General features: G+C 31.9%; 2 protein-coding genes across 2 annotated transcripts in view; both read left to right on the top strand.

Moving 5' to 3' along the window:
- LOC111711911 (unconventional myosin-Ie) overlaps nucleotides 1-13,796 on the top strand; it is a 34,806-nt gene extending 21,010 nt beyond the window's left edge. Inside the window, exons 16-40 of the mRNA XM_023486759.1 lie at nucleotides 1,068-1,212; nucleotides 2,843-2,946; nucleotides 3,445-3,508; nucleotides 3,993-4,078; nucleotides 4,250-4,330; nucleotides 4,855-4,924; nucleotides 5,792-5,841; nucleotides 6,118-6,138; nucleotides 6,811-6,836; nucleotides 7,055-7,123; nucleotides 7,183-7,232; nucleotides 7,356-7,400; nucleotides 7,983-8,060; nucleotides 8,353-8,409; nucleotides 8,472-8,543; nucleotides 8,630-8,718; nucleotides 9,989-10,088; nucleotides 10,450-10,492; nucleotides 10,918-11,154; nucleotides 11,252-11,341; nucleotides 11,411-11,513; nucleotides 12,180-12,233; nucleotides 12,343-12,388; nucleotides 13,514-13,568; nucleotides 13,635-13,796. Of these exons, the coding sequence (XP_023342527.1) occupies nucleotides 1,068-1,212; nucleotides 2,843-2,946; nucleotides 3,445-3,508; nucleotides 3,993-4,078; nucleotides 4,250-4,330; nucleotides 4,855-4,924; nucleotides 5,792-5,841; nucleotides 6,118-6,138; nucleotides 6,811-6,836; nucleotides 7,055-7,123; nucleotides 7,183-7,232; nucleotides 7,356-7,400; nucleotides 7,983-8,060; nucleotides 8,353-8,409; nucleotides 8,472-8,543; nucleotides 8,630-8,718; nucleotides 9,989-10,088; nucleotides 10,450-10,492; nucleotides 10,918-11,154; nucleotides 11,252-11,341; nucleotides 11,411-11,513; nucleotides 12,180-12,233; nucleotides 12,343-12,388; nucleotides 13,514-13,568; nucleotides 13,635-13,711 (1,912 nt within the window). The 3' untranslated portion in view covers nucleotides 13,712-13,796. The remainder of the gene's footprint in view (nucleotides 1-1,067; nucleotides 1,213-2,842; nucleotides 2,947-3,444; nucleotides 3,509-3,992; nucleotides 4,079-4,249; nucleotides 4,331-4,854; nucleotides 4,925-5,791; nucleotides 5,842-6,117; nucleotides 6,139-6,810; nucleotides 6,837-7,054; nucleotides 7,124-7,182; nucleotides 7,233-7,355; nucleotides 7,401-7,982; nucleotides 8,061-8,352; nucleotides 8,410-8,471; nucleotides 8,544-8,629; nucleotides 8,719-9,988; nucleotides 10,089-10,449; nucleotides 10,493-10,917; nucleotides 11,155-11,251; nucleotides 11,342-11,410; nucleotides 11,514-12,179; nucleotides 12,234-12,342; nucleotides 12,389-13,513; nucleotides 13,569-13,634) is intronic.
- A 2,864-nt stretch (nucleotides 13,797-16,660) lies between these two features.
- LOC111702191 (uncharacterized) lies at nucleotides 16,661-20,038 on the top strand. Its single transcript, XM_023474187.1, has 3 exons — nucleotides 16,661-17,017; nucleotides 17,144-17,270; nucleotides 19,383-20,038. Exons 1-3 carry the CDS (start codon nucleotides 16,904-16,906, stop codon nucleotides 19,532-19,534), a joined length of 393 nt encoding a protein of 130 aa, XP_023329955.1. The 5' UTR covers nucleotides 16,661-16,903; the 3' UTR covers nucleotides 19,535-20,038.
- Nucleotides 20,039-23,719: the final 3,681 nt, after the last annotated feature.

Genomic DNA, 23,719 nt, shown 5'->3' with positions numbered 1-23,719 from the left:
CTTTTAAAACTCTTGAAAATTCCTCCCTTACCATTAAAATTAGAGTTCTATTTTTTCAATAAACAGGCCTTGAAAAGTTGGACTAGGGACATGTATCACATTCGCCTATCTCAACTCTCAGGGCAAAATCATAGGCGGGAGGGAAACCCCTCCCCCTAATCTATATTAGACAAAAATAACCCAATCGGGATAGGGTTAAATTAATAAATGTTTTTTTTAAATACTCCTTCTTTTAAAGGGACTGTAAGCGTAATTTGAAATTGATCCTCCGTGCAAAGATGGCAATGTCTGATTTACAGCGGACACTTGAAATCGTTAAACTGTTTATTTTTATTTGTGGTTTCTCTACGAAAGTGACTTGCTCATGTCTTGTTAAGAAGAAGCGAGAAACTCCAGAAATAAACACTTTTTGAGTAAAAAAAATATGATTTCTTCAACATTGTTGATCAGATTAAGGTTTCAAGGTTACCGTGTAAATCTGGATTTGCCATCTGTGCATAAAGGGTCACTTAAAATTACTCCAACATGCTCTTTAATTGGAACTTGTCACTTTTCACGTTATATTTTTGAGCAAAAATTTGAATTGATAAAAATAGATACTCACAATTTATCCAAATTTTGGATAGATTGTTTTAATTGGTTGGAAAAATATGCTACAGTGAAACCCTTAATAACGAATACATCGAAAGATTCATCAAATGTCGTATTCTTCACTTTCTGATAATGGAATGTTGCAGATATTTAGTTTTTTAATTAAATGATTATATGGAACTCTTTAAAACTGTTCCCGCATATTCATGGCTATTTATTTATTTTCGCAAATACTGAAATTTACGTAATATAGTATAAAACTCATTGAAAAATTGTCAAGACGACATTTGATAAATTCTTCCGGTGTATTCGTTATTAAGGGTTTCACTGTTTCAAAATTATCGTAAACTTGAATATCTATCTTAATATGAACTGATTAAAGTCAGATTATTTGATCTAGCAAAAATCGTAGTTTTGAAAACCTTAAGTTGCAAGATATTGGTATTAGAAAATTGAGTGATCAAATCCTTGATTAGGTTTATAATCTGTCACTATGCTGGGGAGGTGAACTACAACTCTGCCGGGTTTATCGAGAAGAACAAGGATATTCTCTTCCTGGACCTCATCAAGCTCATGAAGGGATCCGCCAGTCATCTAGTCAAATCACTCTTCAAGGAGGAGGTATAGTGGAACACATAAAGCTGTGGAATAGAAAGATGACGTAATTCTGAGGTCATATTTTCAAATAGTCCAATTACCATAAAACACATTAATTGTTCAGTTTCTCTTAAAGGGAGTGACCGGCTATGTAAGGTAGTTGAACTGAGTATGCAGTAGCCGGTCACTCCTTTGATATGTTGATTTTCAAGCTTTATAACAACATGAAATACAAATAAGATTACCCATCTGTCGTCTTCCTATTCCACAGTGTATATAGGTCTCAGTAAACATGAAATACAAATAAGATTACTTATATGTCGTCTTCCTATTCCACAGTGTATATAGGTCTCAGTAAACATGAAATACAAATAAGATTATTTATATGTCGTCTTCCTATTCCATAGCGTATAGGTATCAGTAAACATGTTAGGTAATTTCCCAAAGGCTTTTTCCCAATTGTCAACTTACCAAGGATATTTTCCTAAGTGACAACTTCCCAAGTGTGCAACTTCACAAGCGGCAACTTCGCGAGTATGTCCTAGCCGCATCGCTCGGCCCCCTAGCCTGCTCTAGCCACAGCGCTCGACACCCATGCCCATCCTAGCCGCATCGCTCGGCCCCTTAAACCATCCTAGCCGCAGTGGTAGCCCCTATTGCATTCTGCAGCGCCTCAGATAGCCTAACCAAACCCTTGGGAAGTTAACATTTGGGAAGTTGCCCTTTTGAAGTCGCCCTTGGGAAAACACCTAACAGCTCAGTAAACATGTTGTAACTTGTAAGCATCCCTAGATTAATTTCTTAATATATATACATATAAAAAGTAGTGATCATATTTTTCTCTGTCTCTTTGTTTGGATGTCCGATCTTAACGCATAAACCCCTTAACCGATTTGCCTCTAGTTTTAATCAAGGAACTCGGTAGAACAACGGGAAAGTTTAGATTTCAGTTAAAGCTGGGTTACCAAGCTAGTATCTTTTTACAGTACACGGTTTAGATTTCTGTAACTTTGTAACTGTAATTTAGTTTCTATCTGCGAAAGTTTGTTCTCAGCTTGATTTTTTAACAATAATAAATTCAATAATCCCATAAATATTTCTGGTTTCAACCATAACATTTTGGACCATCTGAGTCAAATTTACATTCTTTGCCTTTATGGTTCTGTGTTTTTACGTCTACTATGGGAACAAACAAACAAAAAGGAAAAAACAAGTTGATGAAACTATATTAATATGGATTAATTTAGTATCTATCTATATGTATAGTATATAGTACACGAACCATGAATGTGCAGCCACGAGTAGAATATGTCAGATAATTATTTACATTAATTATATTTAATTATAATAATAATAATAATAATAATAATATAGTAAACTAGGCTTTTAGGGTGCACCGTTAACTTTTAACTGTTTCTCTGAATCGCCATTTTTAAACGTTCTCAAATTTTCGCGGATTTTTCAGTTTTAATTGGTGCATCTTTCTAAATAATAAATTTATAACTTTATTGGATACTAACAAACACACAGACACACATACAATCCAAATATGTAAAGAGATATGTACATTTCTAATCATATGTATCTAGATGTATTTGTAACTTATGTTAGTCACAATAATTGAATACATCTCTTAAATATGATGATGTTCTAGGTTGAGAAAACGAGAAAGCGTCCAACAACTGCTGGATCCAAAATAAAAACTCAAGCTAATGAACTTGTAAACAAACTCATGTTATGTACTCCACATTATGTCAGGTATATTTAAACTCATTTTATGTACTCCACATTATGTCAGTATATTTAAACTTATGTTATGTACTCCACATTATGTCAGTATATTTAAACTCATGTTATGTACTCCACATTATGTCAGTATATTTAAACATATGTTATTACTTCACATTATGTCAGTATATTTAAACTCATGCTTTGTACTCCACATTATGTCAGTATATTTTAACTTATGTTATGTACTCCACATTATGTCAGGTATATTTAAACTCATGCATTGTACTCTGCATTATGTCCAAGTGCACTCCGACAAAAATCTAACATTTTTTATTGTACTCATTATGTCAAGTACATTCCAACACGAAGACAAAATATCATTTGATATTCTTCTATTATGTTTATACATATTCATAATATGAACAAAATGTTTTTTCCTCCTTAAGTTTTTAACGAACGAGAATTTATTTTTTCATTAGATAAAATCATGGATGATAAAATATACTTCAAGTGTTTTTTTTCTAGGTGTATTAAACCTAATGAAACAAAGCAACCAAAGGATTGGGAGGTGGAAAGAGTAATGCATCAGGTATTATAAAGTAATCTCAAGGTTTTCCAGGTTGTCAAATGCCAAGAAGAGAAGGTTCTAAATGTAAGTTGTGTAATCAAATTGGATACTTTATAATACAGAGTGTTTACCTTCAGGCATATTATGTCCTATATAGCAAATACTAAAATACAGGATGAGCCAAAGTTCCGGGATGAGAAAAGTTCCGTTTATCCTAAATATCCAAATGTCCTTTTGGATATTGAAGAATAATATCCAAATGTTCTCCTAGGTTGGATATCTAGGATAACAGAGACTAATATAAAAATATTCTCATAGGTTGGAAACCTAGGATTAACAGAGAATAATATCCAAATGTCCTTTTGGATATCTAGGATTAACGAAGAATAATATCCAAATGTTCTCCTAGGTTGGATATCAAGGATTAATAGAGAATAATATCCAAATGTTCTCCTAGGTTGGATATCTAGGATTAACAGAGAATAATATCCAAATGTTCTCCTAGGTTGGATATCTAGGATTGACGGAGAATATCCGCGTAAGAAAAGCCGGGTTTGCGTACAGGAGATTATTTGAGAAGTTTGTTCTTAGGTAACTATCTATTAACTCAAAAAACAATTACGATACAAAATTTTCATTAAAATTTGGTATTTTTGATAAAAAAAATTGCATTTTAGTTTTTACTATTCAGTATTCACACATATTTGCTATTTTCTGGAAGATATATTTCATATTTAATTTTTGTTGCCATTTTATTTTCAGATATTCAATTTTGACTTCTGAAACCTGGCCCCCAGGATCCTATAGAGGGGATACAAGGGGAGCTGTAGAACATATTCTTAGGTGACACAAATTCAACTTTTATTTGAAACTGGCAAAATTTGTTAAATGTTTAAACTTTTTTTATAAAATCTAATGCTTAAATCAAGAACGGAGAGATGGGAATAGTTAAAGATTTTTCTAAACGCATAAAGAACTGCTATTGTGAAAAAAAAATGAATTGAGTTAAACTTTTTGTCAGCAACACTGATTTTCTAATTTCTGTATCTTGGAAACTCGAAATTTGATATTTCAATATATGAAATCCAAGTTTGACATATCAAAGATTAACACCACCAGGATGCAAATATAAAGGGATTAGAAAATCTGAGTTTGTGGGGAAAACTTAATTCCTTTGATAACACTTTAACCCTATCACTATTTGGCTTATTAGTAAAGTGGGGGGGGGGGGAGGGTTCCCACTCATTATGTTGCCCAAGAAATTATCCTTATCACCATAAATTTATCATTTTGAGGCCATTTTGAAGAATTTTTTGATAATTGAGGATTTCGTCTCTCCCAATTTGAATTGTTTGTATTTCTTGTAGATCTGTGAACATGCAGAGGAAGGAATATGAGATGGGTAAAACTAAACTGTTTATCAAAGCTCCTGAATCAGTGAGTTCTCTTCTAAATATTCAGATTTATTTCTGCCTGGGTTTAAAGGGAGAGACTAGCTTGACATGGTGTTGAGCATAAAGTGCAGTATTATAGAGAAATTTTGAAACGTATTAACGGTGTAAATTGTTCAGTAAAAGCGCAAATTTAATCTTCAAAATCCTCCTGGATCGTCCATTTTGAAGAGATGATTTTAAGAATTTTTTTTATTATTCAATAACGACGATGAAAAATGTTACAAAAATGTCTACAGTAAACTAATTAGTTGTTTAGAAACAGGTTGAGAAAATAAAAATTAACTCTTATCATCGAAAAAAAGTAATCTCGATTAAGTTAATGTTTTCTGTAATGTTTCATTGCTCACAAACGTTTTCCGTAGACTTTCTGGAATTTTAATTGAAAAGACGACATTTCAATTTGAAGAATTTGAAGAGGTCTGCGAACAAATTTGAATAGAATAAAAAATTCAATATAATGATGGTAAAAAATCATTGATTTCTTCACAAATTTCTATTGAGAAATAATTAAGTTTTGTGCTCCCGTCTTGTTTACTAAGTAAACTGTTTAAAACAGTTAAAAATACGTTNTACCTACTGTGTTTTTCTTAAATACAAGAATACTTAATGCATTAATGTATTACATTGAAGTAACCGAGTTCTTTTCACAAACTCTGATTTTCTATTCACTATATCTATGCAATACAGTGTCGTAGACCTTAGATATTTTAACTTAAAAATTCTGTTACATCAATTAATCTAAGTTTGAAATATCAAAGGTTTACAGTTCTAGGTTGCAGAGATAAAGGGATCATAAAATTTAAGTTTGTGGCAAAGATTCATTTTCTTAATAAAATATTTATTTTTTTAGTTGTTCCTTTTGGAGGAAGTCAGAGAAAGGAAGTTTGATCATTTTGCCAGGTATTATTTTTTTCATCATAAAACATGAAAACTAACTCTTCTTTAACTCTTAAAAAAATGAAGATGAAATTTTCTTTTAAGATTTCATTTTTCTCAAAATTGTATCAACCATGTTTGATATACTTCTAATAAAAAAGAACTCTTCAGAATAGATGTCTACATGTGACATGATGTCACATGTATGATATTGTCCGACCCCCTGTTAACAATTCCAATGTATAATGGGACTCTCTGTATCATTTTCCCGCTTAACTAGATTTGATGATATATTTGCAGGGTGATTCAGAATAAAGTTGTGTATATATTTACAGAGTGATTCAGAATAAAGTTGTGTATATATTTACAGGGTGATTCAGAATAAAGTTGTGTTTATATTTACAAGGTGATTTAAAATACAGTTGATGATATATGTGCAGGGTGACTCAGAATAAAGTTGTGTATATATTTACAGAGTGATTCAGAATAAAGTTGTGTATATATTTACAGGGTGATTCAGAATAAAGTTGTGTTTATATTTACAAGGTGATTTAAAATACNCCCTGTAGTTTTTTTGTCCCAGAACTTTTATTTTTGACACTATCACCGTCAAATTTTGTGAATTTTAATGAAGAGTAAAATTTTTGTTAGTAAATAATTTTTTATTTACGGGGTAGGGTACAGGGCGGAAAAAAAGTCCGGTCTGTGAAAAAATCTAAAATAGCCGATAGCTTTTTTTGTGTATAAAGCTACAGATCTAAAAACTATATTTTTAAAAAGCCCTATAAAAATGCATGTAGAAACATGTGTCACACTTTGATATTTGTTTAAAACAAAAAAAAAATTTTTTTTCTTTTTTTTGACCCTTTTTTAGGCATTTTTTCTACCCTACCTAGCACCCAAACTTTAATAAGTAATCGGTCTAAATTTTTTTTCTTTGAGCTGGCCATGAAAAATTGGGCTATGAACATATTCTCTAAGGTCTTTTTCTAGGGGAGGGGCTCCAAACTCCCCCCCAGGCTATACATAGATTCAGACCCCCAGCCTTTATAGGGTTAAACATTGAAAGTACAAAATTTGCTTTAGTTGAGCCAGTATTCTCACAGCTTTCAGTGTCTTATGTTATGTGTCAACATCTTGTATAAGTCATGTTTACTGAGCTCAAACCAGAATTTGGTGCTTTTATAAGTTATACAGGCAATTATACAATAATTATAATCTGTTTTTTTTATTTCAGATATATTCTTTAAGAAGAAGGAGCGCAGGAAGCATTCTTTGAATAGAAACTTTTTCAGTGATTACATCGGTAGGTCTAATATATAGATACATTTTCAAATATTCAAACCTTAATTTTTTTTCTTTTAGGGTTGGACAATAAACCTGAGTTGAGAGCTTTAGTTGGTAAACGTGAGAAGGTATAGAAGATTTATAGAATTAATTTTTAGTTTCCTTTCAGATTCGCTTGACAGTTTGAAGAAACGCTAAAAAGTAAATAAATTTTCTAAACAAAAAATTAAACCAACATTTATTTTCTTCAGATAGAGTTTGCACAGACTGTAGATAAATTGGATCGGTATTTCAAGGTAAACACTAGTCCAAATATTTCATGGTAAACCCTAGTCCAAAAATTTCAAGATAAACCCTAGTCCATATATTTTGAATATAAACCCTATTTCATATATTTCAAGGTAAATCCTAGTCAAATATTTCAAGAGAAGCCCTAGTCCAAATATTTCAAGCTAAACCCTAGTTCAAATAATTCATGGTAAACCCTAGTTCAAATATTTCAAGGTAAACCCTAGTTCAAATATTTCATGGTAAACCCTAGTTCAAATATTTCATGGTAAACCCTAGTTCAAATATTTCATGGTAAACCCTAGCTCAAATATTTCAAGGTAAACCCTAGTTCAAATATTTCATGGTAAACCCTAGTTCAAATATTTCATGGTAAACCCTAGTTCAAATATTTCAAGGTAAACCCTAGTTCAAATATTTCATGGTAAACCCTAGTTCAAATATTTCAAGGTAAACCCTAGTCCACATATTTCAAGGTAAAGTGTAAAGTCCATATATTTTGCAAGGTAAAAAGACGATCTTGAAAAGCGTTTATGGTAGATCCTATTCTTCATATTTTTGGGACGCCCAGTAAATGTGTTGTATTATAGATGACGAAAGTTGATTTGATATTGACAGGGAAGAATCTGTTTCTCATAGGAAGAGAGAAAGCGAAGGGGAAAAACAAGGAAAATAATTTACTGCATTTTTCAAATTTAAACTGTCGGAGTCAGAACAACGTCTATTATTCGTCCTATGATAATCGTTCTTTTATGTTTTTTTTAAACATAGTAAATTATGAAATTTCATAGTTTGATTGCCTTTTGATTTAAAACATATTATGGTAAAAAAACGCATAAAAAGTTTATAAGTCATGTCACCATTCTCGTCAAACTGATTTGAACATTTTGAATTCTTTTTTTAATATTTAATTGACTTCTTTCTTTTTTAAAAATTTTTTTAGACAAATTATTTTGCCAGAAGGATTCAACAGTTGAAGTGATGAAACGAGAAATTCCTATTTCGCAGATTTCAAAAGTAAGAAATCGTTAATTTGAAATTAGTTTTTTGAAAAATAAAATTTATAGAATATTGTTTAGATTTCCCTGTCTTCGCGTCAAGATGATTTTGTGATAATTCATGTTAAAGATGATTATTCTTCATGTCTTCAGGTTTACATTAACCAATTAATTCATCCATGATTCTAAAATATAATTCTAAAAAGTGTTTTATGAAGGTTTTGACTCTTCATTTTTAGATTAGATTAAAAAGTGAGTTTGTAACAACACTTCTGAGAACTGGAAAAGAAAAGTTTGCAAAATCTATTCCTATTCAGTTTAACGATATGTAAGTATTCCTATTCAGTTTAACGATGTGTAAATATTCCTATTCAGTTTAACGATATGTAAATATTCCTATTCAGTTTAACGATGTGTAAGTATTTCTATTCAGTTTAACGATATGTAAGTATTCCTATTCAGTTTAACGATATGTAAGTATTCCTATTCAGTTTAACGATATGTAAGTATTCCTCCTCAGTTCAACGATATGTAAGTTTTCCTATTAAGTTTACCGATATGTAAGTATTCTTATTCAGTTTAACGATATTTCAGTATTCCTATTAAGTTTAACGATACGTAAGCATTCCTATTCAGTTTAACGATATGTAAGTATTCCTATTCAGTTTTACGATATGTAAGTATTCCTATTAATTTTAACGATATGTAAGTATTCATATTCAGTTTAGCGATATGTAAGTATTCCTATTCAGTTTAACGATATTTAAGTATTCCTATTAAGTTTAACAATATGTAAGTATTCCTATTCAGTTTAACGATATGCAAGTATTCCTATTCAGTTAACGATATGTAAGTATTCCTATCAAGTTTAACGATATGAAAGTATTCCTATTCAGTTAAACAATATGTAAGTATTCCATCTTCAGTGTTTAACGATATGTAAATATTCCTATTCAATTTAACGATATGTAAGTATTCTTATTCAGTTTAACGATATTTCAGTATTCCTATTAAGTTTAACGATACGTAAGCATTCCTATTCAGTTTAACGATATGTAAGTATTCCTATTCAGTTTTACGATATGTAAGTATTCCTATTAATTTTAACGATATGTAAGTATTCATATTCAGTTTAACGATATGTAAGTATTCCTATTCAGTTTAACGATATGTAAGTATTCCTATTCAGTTTAACGATATGTAAGTATTCCTATTCCGTTTAACGATATGTAAGTATTCCTATTCAGTTTCGTTTTAGTTTGTTTTTACACATCCAAGGTTCGTGACCACGAAAAAAAGGTTCTAAATATATTAGAAAATTGTACATATACTCTAAACAATTGAGTCGAAACTCGATGGTTTGATATGAAAGAGTTATATGAACTGATCTCAAACAACTCGATGGTTTGATATGAAAGAGTTATATGAACTGATCTCAAACAACTCGATGGTTTGATATGAAAGAGTTATATGAACTGATCTCAAACAACCCCTAAAATTAGGAACTGCTGTTGAAAAAAAACTTAGCCTGATTTTGTATTGCATGTAGACATGCGTAAATACATCTAGGTTTAACAAATTATTTTTTATCTGGATAGAATTGATTTTGAAGTGAAGAAAGGAGAGAAGAGAAAGCTCTCCTTTATCCTTGGAACAGGAGATAAAGCAATTCTGAAACATGGACGATTCCTGCCTAAGGTTGGTTTTTGATTTTTATCATTTAAAAAAACATTTTTATCATTATCAGATTATTGTTTTTGAAGTCAGAGGACATAAAACTTTAGGAAAACTTATGTATTTAGTGGGTTAAAATAATTCAAACCATTAGTTGATTTTTTTATCAGTGCCATAAAGATTTTATCATAATGGTCTCTCTATATCAAAAAGAAATGAATGAAAATTCAAAATATAATTAAAAAGATGCAAAAAAAAATTTAACATTGATTAAATAAGTCACGTACTGCAGTGATCTGTTGTACCGATTTAATCCCGGGTTTAATCGGATCGAGAAGTTATAATAGAAAAAAGAATATTAATTATAATAATTGCAATATAACAGGAGGCTACAGTAGAGATAGGACGGGGAGAACCAAACACAAGCAGTAAGTTTACACACATGAAATCTAATAATCAAAACATAATCCAAGATTAATTTAAATAAATGCATACCCAATTAACAACTAAACCCGTTAAACAGCAAAAATTCAAAAAAAAATAACTTTGTTTTTCTTTCTAAAAACGGACAATTTAGATGCTTTATCTGAAAACGGACAATTTAGATGCTTTATCTAAAAACGGACAATTTAGATGCTTTATCTAAAAACGGACAATTTAGATGCTTTATCTGAAAAAGTTAACTTGTGGGATTTGCAGAGGAGACAATGAATGAAATTGGTAAGAATCGAACTCTTTTTAAGAAAAGCGACGATATCGTTATTGATATCAACGGTACTGTTGTGAATTGGGCGTGTAACATGCGGGGTCACTTGAAGATACGTTAACAGTCCCTTTATAAACATTTTTTCAGAACCCAGGAGTCTAGATAACAACAACCGTAAAGGTTTGACCGGGCGGCGAGGTGGAACGGGCAAAACGGGGTTTCAAGGAAACGGTCAACACAGAGGAGGAGGAAGAGGAGGAGAAGGAGGAGGAAGAGGAGGAGGAGGAGGAGGAGGTGTAGGGTGGGTTGGGCATGGGGTAGGAGGACGAGGAGGAGGAGTATCACAGAGAGGCTCTGGTTTTGGTGGAAGAGCTGGGTTTAAAGGTTAATATCAAATTTTTTTAGAATTTTTAGAATATTCATTTTAAAAATAGCATTAAAACCCATTTGAAAGAAAAACATAAAGAATTCTTTAATAAAGGAAATGGCCTCCAAAGAAGAGATGAAGGGTCTGAAAATGAATATGCTCGAAAACCTGAACGACGATCAATCAAAATGACTAAAAGATCAGGTAAAGAAAGTTTTAAAAACTTACAGAACATCTAAACTATCATTTCCACCAAACGAAACTTATAATCAGAGCTGGCGCGAAGTCAGGCTCGGAGAGAAACCAGTGAGGCTCGGCGAAATGTTGATATTTCCATACTTAGTGTTCCAAAACTAGCTGCAGGCCATATACACAGGTAGATACAGTAGATAGTAGATATAATAGATATAGTAGATATAGTAGATAGTAGATAGTAGATATTAGATAGTAGGTAGTAGATAGTAGATAGTAGATAGTAGATAGTAGATAGTAGATAGTAGATAGTAGATAGTAGATGGTAGATGGTAGATAGTAGATAGTAGATAGTAGATAGTAGATAGTAGATAGTAGATAGTAGATAGTAGATAGTAGATATAGTAGATAGTATATAGTAGATAGTAGATAGTAGATATAGTAGATAGTAGATTGTAGATATTAGATATAGTAGATAGTAGAAAGTAGATAGTAGATAGTAGATAGTAGATATAGTAGATATAGTAGATAGTAGATAGTAGATAGTAGATAGTAGATAGTAGATATTAGATAGTAAGTAGTAGATAGTAGATAGTAGATAGTAGATAGTAGATAGTAGATAGTAGATAGTAGATAGTAGATAGTAGGTAGTAGATAGTGATAGTAGATAGTAGATAGTAGATAGTAGATAGTAGATAGTAGATAGTAGATAGTTGAAGATAGTAGATAGTAGATAGTAGATAGTAGATAGTAGATAGTAGATAGTAGATAGTAGATAGATAGTAGATAGTAGATAGTAGATAGTAGATAGTAGATAGTAGATAGTAAAATAAACTAAGTATATGTCTAGGCAGAACGTGAAGCAGGATGAGAAGCCTGCCTTAAAACCTAAACCTTCAAATAGGAACATAAATAATAATAATATAGTAATCATATATTTGAAATATATTTTTTTAAATAAATATTTTATTATTAAGAATATAGACACTAAAGATTATTTGTGTAAAATATAGAACACTGGTATCCAGAGTTCGGGTCAAATATGATTATGATGCTCAGGTATTATGCTCTAGAAAAAATTAAAAATAATTTTTAGAACTCTCTAGATCTCTGTGGTGGCTGTTTCTAAAATAAAACGCAGTCAAGCTTTGGTCTCTCATTCCAAGTCCAATAAAATAGTTTAAAATAGCAGTAAAATAGTACACCGTGACGTTCTATCTGTGATTTTCAAAATATAATACAGATATAGTACAGATATAATACAGATATATTACAGATATAATACAGATATATTACAGATATAATACAGATATATTACAGATATAATACAGATATATTACAGATATAATACAGATATAATACAGATATATTAAAGATTTAATACAGATATAATACAGATATAATACAGATATATTACAGATATATTACAGATATAATACAGATATTATACAGATATATTACAGATATATTACAGATATAATACTGATATAATACAGATATATTACAGATATAGTACAGATATAATACAGATATATTACAGATATATTACAGATATAGTACAGATATAATACAGATATATTAAAGATATAATACAGATATATTACAGATATAATACAAATATATTACAGATAGAATACAGATATATTACAGATATGTTACAGATATGATACAGATATAATACAGATATAATACAGATATATTACAGATATATTACAGATATAATACAGATATAATACAGATATATTACAAATATATTACAGATAGAATACAGATATATTACAGATATGTTACAGATATGATATATTACAGATATAATACAGATATAATACAGATATATTACAGATATATTATAGATATAATACTGATATAATACAGATATATTACAGATATAATACAGTTTTAGAAATTTAATAACGAATACTGCGAAAAGTTTGCTAGAATTTCTGATGCCATCTTCTATCGATTTAATAAAGCTCTTCACTCATATATAATATGTCAGCCATAGCTGGCCAAACGGCAAAACCAAATGGGCTGAATTTTTTTTTAAATTAAAATTATATTTCTTAAAATTCCAAAAAAATCAATTGTTTCTGAAATTCCACGGGAAACGCCGGCCACTTCAGCTATTATTAAATACTATTATAAAAATCCAGTCGAGGGAATTAATTTTGTTTATTTTATCAGGATCAGGACGAATTAACAATAAGAGTTGGAGATATTATAATAGTTAAAAACGAAGGTAAAATCATCAAAATTTTCATTATTTTTTTAACAATGTTTTAATCTATATATTTGTTAAATTTAGACGCTTCCGGCTGGTGGACCGGTCAGCTTAATGAGAAGAAGGGATTCTTTCCGGCCGACTATATAGAGAAGATATAATCCTGTACCTATATAGAACCCTGACTTATAGAATATTTGGAGCCGGAAAGAAAAATTGTGAATTTAAATAATAAACACACATGTTATTTAAGGCGCTTCGCGCCCTTCTTTCTATGCTTTTAGGGCGCTTTGCGCCCATCTTTTATTTAATTTGTGAACATGTTCTTTTTGTTTACATTTTAAAACAAAGAAGAAAAAAATTCTGCAGATTTAAAAAAAAAATCGCGGATTTTCAAGAATTTAAATTTTTTTATAAAATTAAAAACCTTTAAAACACATTTTTAAAAATTTTTTATCATTTATAAACCTTCCCTGTGGTCACGTGATGTCCCACAAAAAATTTGGGCCCGATCAGTTCAGCCGTTTTGACGTTTACACTAAGGACGAGACAATATTTGAGACAGAAACTAAATTCAACCTTTAGATTGTTGTTTATGTTTAAGAGCTCCAGGTCGTCATCGTTGTTTCATCTTTTGTGGGTAACCCTGCATACACTGGCATGTTTATGATAAAGAGTTGAAGAGAAGAAACAATAAAAATGTTGGAAATGAGAATGTATTAAGTTAAATTCATGCCCTAGAAACTTAATATTTTTGACAGAAATTTTAGCTAATAAATTGAAAACCTACAAATTTGAAAATTGTCAAATGTTTGCAGTTAATCCTCGAATTCTCTTTATATAAAGAAAGAAAATCTAAAAATTTATCAATTCCATAAAAGTCCCCTTAGAAATACGTAAACATATCGTGATTTACACAACCGACTACTCTATTAATTAATTAATAGGGAGGTCGGTTGTGTACGTCTGAGGTAAGCATTTCCTCTTCGTTTCTTTCTAGCTATGCTATTACTGTTTGAAATACTTTAAAGAATGATAAATCACCTTTAGATGTAAATACCGGAAAATCACGGAGGTGTAAAGTCGTCGTTACGTAATATATAAGATGAAAACCATCGTAAAGAGAAAATGATAAATCAACAGTGTATGTTCAATTAAAGGTTTCCCAACTCGTGTTAAAGTAAATCTTGCAGAAATATCTTCACAAGTCAGTGGAGACTAATCACAGGCTTTAAAAACCATGATCTTTCTAATCAAGAAACTGGCAAAATTTTGAAGATCATGACGATAAATTTTCTACTTCCAGCATATTTTCTGATTGATAATATGGAACCCAGCTTCGCCTGAAAACTATCTAAACTTTCTATGAAAACCAAGCTAAGAACATTCCCATGGTTCCACAGAGTTTCCCAATCAAAATTTGAGGCAAATAGGTCCCGGGGTTGATGAGTTATGATCGGACATACAAACAAACAGAGACTACTATTTGATATATATAGATGAGAAAAATACAGAAATAAAGCATGAGTAATTAATTTGTTGAAGGGTGTGTCCAACAACTGACAAGTTGGGGTAATGTAGGTAAAAAAACATTAATGTAGTGTTTATACGATGAACAATTTCTGAGAAATGTTTATTCAAAATGTTTTGTAGTGTCCGAGGATCACTATCATGTCTAAACTGTAGATATTGTTTCGACCTAAGCCTAATAATTAACCTTATTAGTGAACACACTGTTTTTTTAAACCCTCGAAACTGAGTTGATTGTGCATTAACAAATTCTTATTTGTACAGTTTATAAATTCTCTATTGGCTCACCCTTGCTTTTCCGGATCTAACCAATTGGCAATTGCAATGTTTTTTTTTCTGGATTTATTCATAAAAAAATTATTATGCTAAAAAAATTCCTCTGGCTGGTATGATAATGAAAATTTGTTCATTGAAAACATACAGATGCACCTTCTAATATTTGTTTTGAGAAAGTAGTTACGAAAAGAAGATAAAAACTGCTTTATCATCCTTGATGTCTCCAGTCCCCCACAGGGATCACAGGGCTGAACCAGATGGTTGAACTTGTAAAGGAACTTACGTAACCTACAGATAAATCCGCAGATCATTTTATTTTTATTGTCAGAGGGGGGGGGGGCAGGGGAAATCATTTAACCTTGAGCCGGGTAGAGTCTATTAGTAAACACACTGATCCGTTTTTATCAAACTAGCATTGTACAGTTAAAGAGATATAGGAGAAATTTAAGAGAGACTTACTACTAAGGGATAATTGTAAAGGGACCAATCTATGGAAAAGCAAATTTATAAACAGGGCAAAGGAAATGAGTCTTTGCCACAAACTCGGATTTTTAAATCTCAATATCTTTAAAACCAAATGTCGTAGACCGTAGATATTTCAAACTATGAATTCTGGTGAATCAAACAATGTAAGTTTGAAATATGAATGCTATGCATCATCTGGTATTAGGTATTATAAAATTGGGATTTGTGGCAAAAACTCAATTTCTTTATTATCAATTTAATACTAGATTGGCGTTCTACGGTGATGCAACTAGGGGACCATGAGTTTGTAGAATTTAGAAAATTATATTATTTGTTTGGAATTTGTCATGTTCAGAGTTTGTTTTCCCGCAATTTATTTTGTCGCTGAATCAATTCATAAGATGTATCAATACATGATAATATTAATTCAGTTAGGTTACAGATAGCAGCAGATACATATATGATAATATTAATCCATGATTACAGATACCACAGGTACAGATAAATTAATATTAATCCATGATTACAGATACCACAGATACAGATATGATAACATTAATATATGGTTACAGATACCAGCAGATACAGATATGATAATATTAATTCATGGTTAGGTTACAGATACCAGCAGATACAGATATGATAATATTAATTCATGGTTAGGTTACAGATAGCAGCAGATACAGATATGATAATATTAATCCATGATTACAGATACCACAGATATAGATAAATTAATATTAATCCATGATTACAGATACCACAGATACAGATAAATTAATATTAATCCATGATTACATTAACTAATATGTTAATATTAATTCATGGTTACAACAGATACAGATATGTTAATATTAATCCATGATTACATATACAGATGATGTGTTTAAATAGATTTATTTAAGTAAACGTTAGTGTAAACATAGAATTATTTGAGAATTGATTTACTTTTAAGCAGCTGCATGACAAACCCATTTTAACCTTATCTTCTGCAATCATGATAATTGCCACATCCTGACAGCGCCGGCGCCACAAGTTTACTTGGCACCGGCGCCAGGAGAAATCTGTCAGTTGGTTTTAAGATGATGTTTAGAGTAGCAACTATTATCCTTCTCCTCAACCTTGCAGGGTTTATCCACCCAGCTTATGGAGGAGCTCAGTCCATCTCAGAGCCTCATGCACAGTCCCTTAGTCAGGTTAGAACCTCATACACCGTCCTTATTTCAGTTGTTAGAACCCCTACACAGTTCTTTTACATTTACTTTTCTCCTATTTTGTTTATTTATAGATTCTTGATTTCAAATTGTTTGTATATATTCTAGACTGGAAGAAGTTTAAAACCAACCCAGGCAGAAAACGAAGAGTTCTTCGAGATGATTGAGCATCTTCTCTGGATTACAGATGAGAAGGAAGGAGCAGGAAGAATGTATTATAGAAGACCAAGTGCAGGTATTCGAGTCGGAGTAGGAGTGGAATACAGGAGAGAGAAGATCAGGATAGAGGAAAGAAGATAAGGATAGCTGAGAGAAGATTAGGATAGAGGAGAGAAGATCAGGATAGAGGAGAGAAGATTAGGATAGAGGAGAGAAGATCAGGATAGAGGAGAGAAGATTAGGATAGAGCAGAGAAGATAAGGATAACGGAGAGAAGATTAGGATAGAGGAGAAAAGATTAGGATAGAGGAGAGAAGATTAGGATAGAGGAGAGAAGATCAGGATAGAGGAGAGAAGATCAGGATAGAGGAGAGAAGATAAGGAAAGAGGAGAGAAGATTAGGAAAGTGGAGAAGGATAAGGAGAGAGGAGAGAAGATTATGATAGACCAGAGAAGATCAGGATAGATGAGAGAAGATCGGGATAGAAGAGAGAATATCAGGATAGATGAGAGAAGATCAGGATAGAAGAGAGAATATCAGGATAGAGGAGAGAAGATAAGGAAAGAGGAGAGAAGATTAGGAAAGTGGAGAAGGATAAGGATAGAGGAGAGAAGATTATGATAGACCAGAGAAGATCAGGATAGATGAGAGAAGATCGGGATAGAAGAGAGAATATCAGGATAGATGAGAGAAGATCAGGATAGATGAGAGAAGATCAGGATAGATGAGAGAAGATCAGAGCCCGCGATTTAAAAAATTCGAGAAAATAAGGCTCGAGTCTAAGCTGTCGTTGGGCCTTATTTACGACTTGAGCTTTCGGATTCAAGCTGCATCTTATTTTTCACAGAGTTTAGTTCAAAAAAACAGTTTAATATTCTATTTGGCGGAATTTCATAGTAGGAATGGGCGCATTCCGGGTTTTTATGAGAACAAGACGCAACATTGAGCTTTATTCTCCACTAAAACCAACCAAGGTCGGTTTTATTTTCATTGGGCCTTACTCCTAAAGTCGAGTCGAAGATCTTGCAGATGTCAATCACGTGACACAAGCTGTCGTCAGAGTTGGGTCGAAGATTGGGTCTTATAGTCGGGTTTAAGGAATTACGACTCGAGCCGAAGTTTTTAATTCGTGCGCTCAGAATAGATGAGAAAAGATCAGGATAGAGGAGAGAAGATCACAATAGATGAGAGAAAATCATGATAGAGGTTAAATGATACAAGGATACTTGATACAAGGTTAAATGATACAAGGATACCTGATACAAAGTTAATTGATACAAGGATACATGATACAAGGATACCTGATACAAGGATACATGATACAAGGTTAAATTATACAAGATTAAATGATACAAGGATACCTGATACAAGGATACCTGATACAAGGATACATGATACAAGGATACCGGATACAAGGATACATGATGCAAGGTTAAATGAAGCAAAGATACATGATACAAGGATACATGATACAAGGTTAAACGATACAAGGATACATGATACAAGGATACATAATACAAGGATTCATGATAAAAGGAAACCTGATAAAAGGATACTTGATACAAGGTTAAATGATACAAGGATACCTGATACAAGGATACCTGATACAAGGATACATGATACAAGGATACCTGATACAAAAATACATGATACAAGGATACATGATACAAGGTTAAATTATACAAGATTAAATGATACAAGGATACCTGATACAAGGATACATGATACAAGGATACCTGATACAAGGATACATGATGCAAGGTTAAATGAAACAAAGATACATGATGCAAAGATACATGATACAAGGTTAAACGATACAAGGATACATGATACAAGGATACATAATACAAGGATTCATGATAAAAGGAAACCTGATAAAAGGAAACATGTAGAAGGTTAAATGAGACAAAGATACATGAGACAAGGTTAAATGATACAAGGATACATGATACAATTGGTTAAATGATACAAAGATATACGATACAAGGAATTCTGATACAATGTTAAATGATACAAAGATTCAAGATACATGGAGGAATTTAAAGAAAAATGATAAAATTAAAGATAAGAATGAAATTGGAAAGTGCAGACTGGGAAAGGGAGAAATCAAATACAAATAAAAAGAACGCAAAAAAAAATTATCCAAAAAAGATTTGAAATATATTAAGAATAAACTATTTTTCCCAGGTTGGATGGGGATGAGAAGACCAAGGTTTCTCTCAGAGAGGAATGGAGAACCATCTTCTTTATACAGAAAAGTTCTAGAGGAATGCAACGGTTGGTTATGCGCACTTGGGATCAACGGTCTTGTTTATAAAATAGGCCGGATGCTAGCTTGATCTTGAACAAGAAAGGTCGGATGCTGGCTTGATCTTGAACAAGATTGGTCGGATGCTGGTTTGCTCTTGAACAAAATTGGTCGGATACTGGCTTTATCTTGAACAAGATTGGTGAGATGCTGGCTTGATCTTAAACAAGATTGGTGAGATGCTGGCTTGATCTTGAACAAGACTGGTTTGAAGCTGGTTTGCTCTTGAACAAGATTGGTCGGATACTGGCTTGATCTTGAACAAGATTGGTCGGATACTGGCTTGATCTTGAACAAGACTGGTTTGAAGCTGGCTAGAACTTGAACAAGATTGGTCGGATACTGGCTTGATCTTGAAAAAGACTGGTCGGAAGCTGACTTGAACTTAAACAAGATTGGTCGCATGCTGGCTTGATCTTTTAATTGATCTAAATTTAACCTTGTCTCCAATCTAGTGCAATATTACGGATAAAAAATCCTAAAATGTAAATAATGTTGATACAAATAGAAATATGAAATACATTCTGAAACATGATTTTATCATTTATTTTGCATTAAACTTAAAAGGGAAGTTCTTGTAATTTATACTGACCCTGCATTTATAAACGGTACCCTTTAAACCTCCTTTAAATAATTGTCAAAATAAAAATGTTGAAGATATGTTTTTCAAGCAACGCTGAAGTCTTCCTTTATTGTTTCTGTAACAGACATCCACAAGTAAATTTGAGAGAGAAACCGCAATTGAAAACAATCAATTTTCAACGTTAAAAAATGGATATATCATTCATTCATGATCATTAATCATGCATGGCTTTTAAATGTACCGTTTTGAATCGGACATGCAACACAATAAATGGAGCTCCACTTGAAACAACAACATCTGTGCGACATTGCTGTTTAAATTATTTTTGAGAGTTTTCTCACAATTGATATAGGACTGGGCAAAGTTCCGTTAACGAAACAGAGGTTTTCGAAAATTAACGGAAGAACCCGTTAACGAACGGAAAAAACCGTTAATTAAAGGACGGACTGTATAGGACGGACCGTCCAAGTACGGGCTGTACTATGACGGACTATACATAGACAGAATGTACAAGGACAAGCTGTAAAAAAAATATTTTTTTATTTTTTATTTTTATAAATAAGTAATTATATAAAAGCAGATAATATAATACAATATAAGATACAAGACAAGTTATTTTCATGAGAAAATAATCTTCGTCTCTATACTGTGCACAGAGGTAGACGCTGTGATTTATAGACTCCATGATCCAACTATTTTAAGACCCCTGAGTAACATTTATAGAATAAGGCTTTGGAACTTGACAGTTAAATGGCCGAGGTTCAGATATCGGGTTGAAGTAGCGTCCAGTGCTTCTCTATATCCTCTAGATTCTTCAGCAGTGACCTCTGTGGGTGAGTCTCTAAGAAGGGTGGAAATGAGCGCATGGGGATTTCTCTGTTGTGAGTCGGTGATGCAAATTGTCGATTATATTATTATTTGCTTCTTAAAGCGATTGTAAGCGTAATTCCTGGCAAAGAGTCCGATTTCCATTGGAATATTGGTGGTTCTGGATCCTTAACTTTGGAGTCCATTTTCTCCCATTAAATGAAGATTGTCCGTTATTGCTATTTTACTCTTAAACAATATTATTAAAATTTTATTACGTTATGCTAAATCTGTCAACATTTTTCATAATATTTTACCAATTGTTTTCAAAAATAGTTTTCGTTGATATCTTTGGGCAAAGTAAATATTTGGCATAATGCAGCAAAAAATTGAAAAAGGATAAAAAATCTTAGATTCTTGTAGAGTCTCCAAAAACTAAAACCTAAAAAAAACTTTAAAAAACGGATCCCAAAACTTGAATGTTTAAAAACGGATCTCAAAACTTGAATGTTTAATAAACGGATCTCAAAACTTGAATGTTTAAAAACGGATCTCAAAACTTGAATGTTTAAAAAACGGATCTCAAAACTTGAATGTTTAAAAAACGGATCTCAAAACTTGAATGTTTAAAAAACGGATCTCAAAACTTGAATGTTTAAAAAACGGATCTCAAAACTTGAATGTTTAAAAAACGGATCTCAAAACTTGAATGTTTAAAAAACGGATCTCAAAACTTGAATGTTTAAAAAACAGATCTCAAAACTTGAATGTTTAAAAAACGGATCTCAAAACTTGAATGTTTAAAAAACGAATCTCAAAACTTGAATGTTTAAAAAATGATCTCAAAACTTGAATGTTTAATTAAAAACGGATAAAAACAGCCGTCAAACATTTTCTCATCGTGTACATGGCACATGCACTGTCTCATTGATTGTTTTGGTTGTCAGTATGAACATGCTAATCTATGAGATAAGTTTAACTTGTTTAAACTTTTTTATTCCTGAAATGACGGAGATTTTTACATAATTGACCCATAGATTAATAACAATTCAGATATAACACTATATGTCGTCTTTTCAAGATTTAGGGTTATTTCGATCACAATAACCTTAATCTTGAAAAGACTACATCTAGTGTTCTATCTGTAATTGTCATTAACCATTTAACCATTCTGATTATATTCAGTATTCCTGATCTTTCTTAATTATATCTCCGTCAATTTTGAATTAATTTTGAAAAGATTAAATATTTATCACATTTTAAAAACATTTCGCAAGGTTTAGATATTTAGCGCATCTAAATTGCAAGTAATAACGAGTTTAACTATTAAATGGAGACGTGATAAAGTTTATAACGCTGGTTTTATATTTATTAGTTTAACAATGAACAGTAAAATTTCATTAATTATCTGGTTTAAGAAATATTGTGGGATTCTAGCATGTGTTCATATATTAGGATACAGAATACAGGATACAGATTACAGGATACAGGATGCAGGATTCAGGATACAAAATACAGAATACAGGATACAGGATACAGGTTAGATGCTTTTTCCTGAATACTCGAATTTCTTTCACCGTAAGTGTTTCCTTGGAACTTCTAAGATTCTCAGAGCTGAAAACTTTAGAAGTGTGGATATTGGATATAGAGATCAATGCTTGATCTTATCTTTTTTAAGCAGAGATCAAATTGTTCACAGTGTATATTAAGCTTAAAGGGAGTGTTCGCGAAAATGAAAGGAGTATAGGCTTACGGCGAAAAATAATCGCTTTTGATCACTGCTATTCTTACTTCTGTTTGTTGTGTCTATAAGGAGCACATTGTTAAAAACTACTTATGCTGAAGAACGTAGCGTCCATACAAATGCATAAAGTTGCAACATTTAACTCGGATCGTAAAAAAATCAATTTAATTCCATGCAAACCATTCAGTGATTACAACCAATAATCATCGATAATTTTTCGACGCATTCGTATATAGTTGATATTTCATAATATTTTCTATTTTTTATGATCTGATAGTTACTTTTGAAAACATTTATTCCTGTTTTGAGGATTTTTGATAATTAAGACGACATTTTCATATTTTCCCGGAATTTTGAAAATCCAGCGCCAGCGAAATATTATTTAAAAAACTAAATCAAAATGTAGTTCCTGAATACTCCTGTAGTTCCTGGATACTCCTTTAGTTCCTGAATATTCTTATAGTTCCTTAATACTCCTATAGTTCCTGAATACTCCTGTAGTTTTGGATACTTCATGAATACTCCTGTAGTTCCTGGATACCCCTGTAGTTCATGGATACCCCTGTGGTTCCTGGATACTCCTGTAGTTCCTGGATAAACTTGTATTTACTGGATACTCTCGTAGTTACTGGATACTATTGTAGTTACTAGATACTCTTGTAGTACCTGGATACTCCTGTAGTTCTTGGATATTTCATGAATACTTCTGTAATTCCTGGAAACTCTTGTAGTTCCTGGATACTCTTGTAGTTACTGGATACTATTGTAGTTACTGGATACTTATGTAGTATCTGGATACTCATGTAGTACCTGGATATTCATGTAGTTCTTAGATATTTAATGAATGCTTCCGTAATTCCTGGATACTTCTGTAGTTCCTGGATACTCCTGTAGTTCCTGGTTACTCCTATAGTTCCTGAATGCTCCTGTAGTTTCTGGATACTCTTGCGGCTACTGGATACTCTTGTAGTTAATGGATATTCTTGTAGTTACTGGATACTCTTGCGGTCACTGGATACTCTTGTAGTTACTGGATATTCTTGTAGTTACTGGATACTCTTGCGGTCACTACTGGATACTCT

This window comes from Eurytemora carolleeae, unplaced genomic scaffold (assembly GCF_000591075.1).
Source record: "Eurytemora carolleeae unplaced genomic scaffold, Eaff_2.0 scaffold79, whole genome shotgun sequence".
NCBI lineage: Eukaryota > Metazoa > Arthropoda > Copepoda > Calanoida > Temoridae > Eurytemora > Eurytemora carolleeae.
Note: the sequence above shows the minus strand (reverse complement) of the source record. Positions and strands in the feature narration are given on the sequence as shown.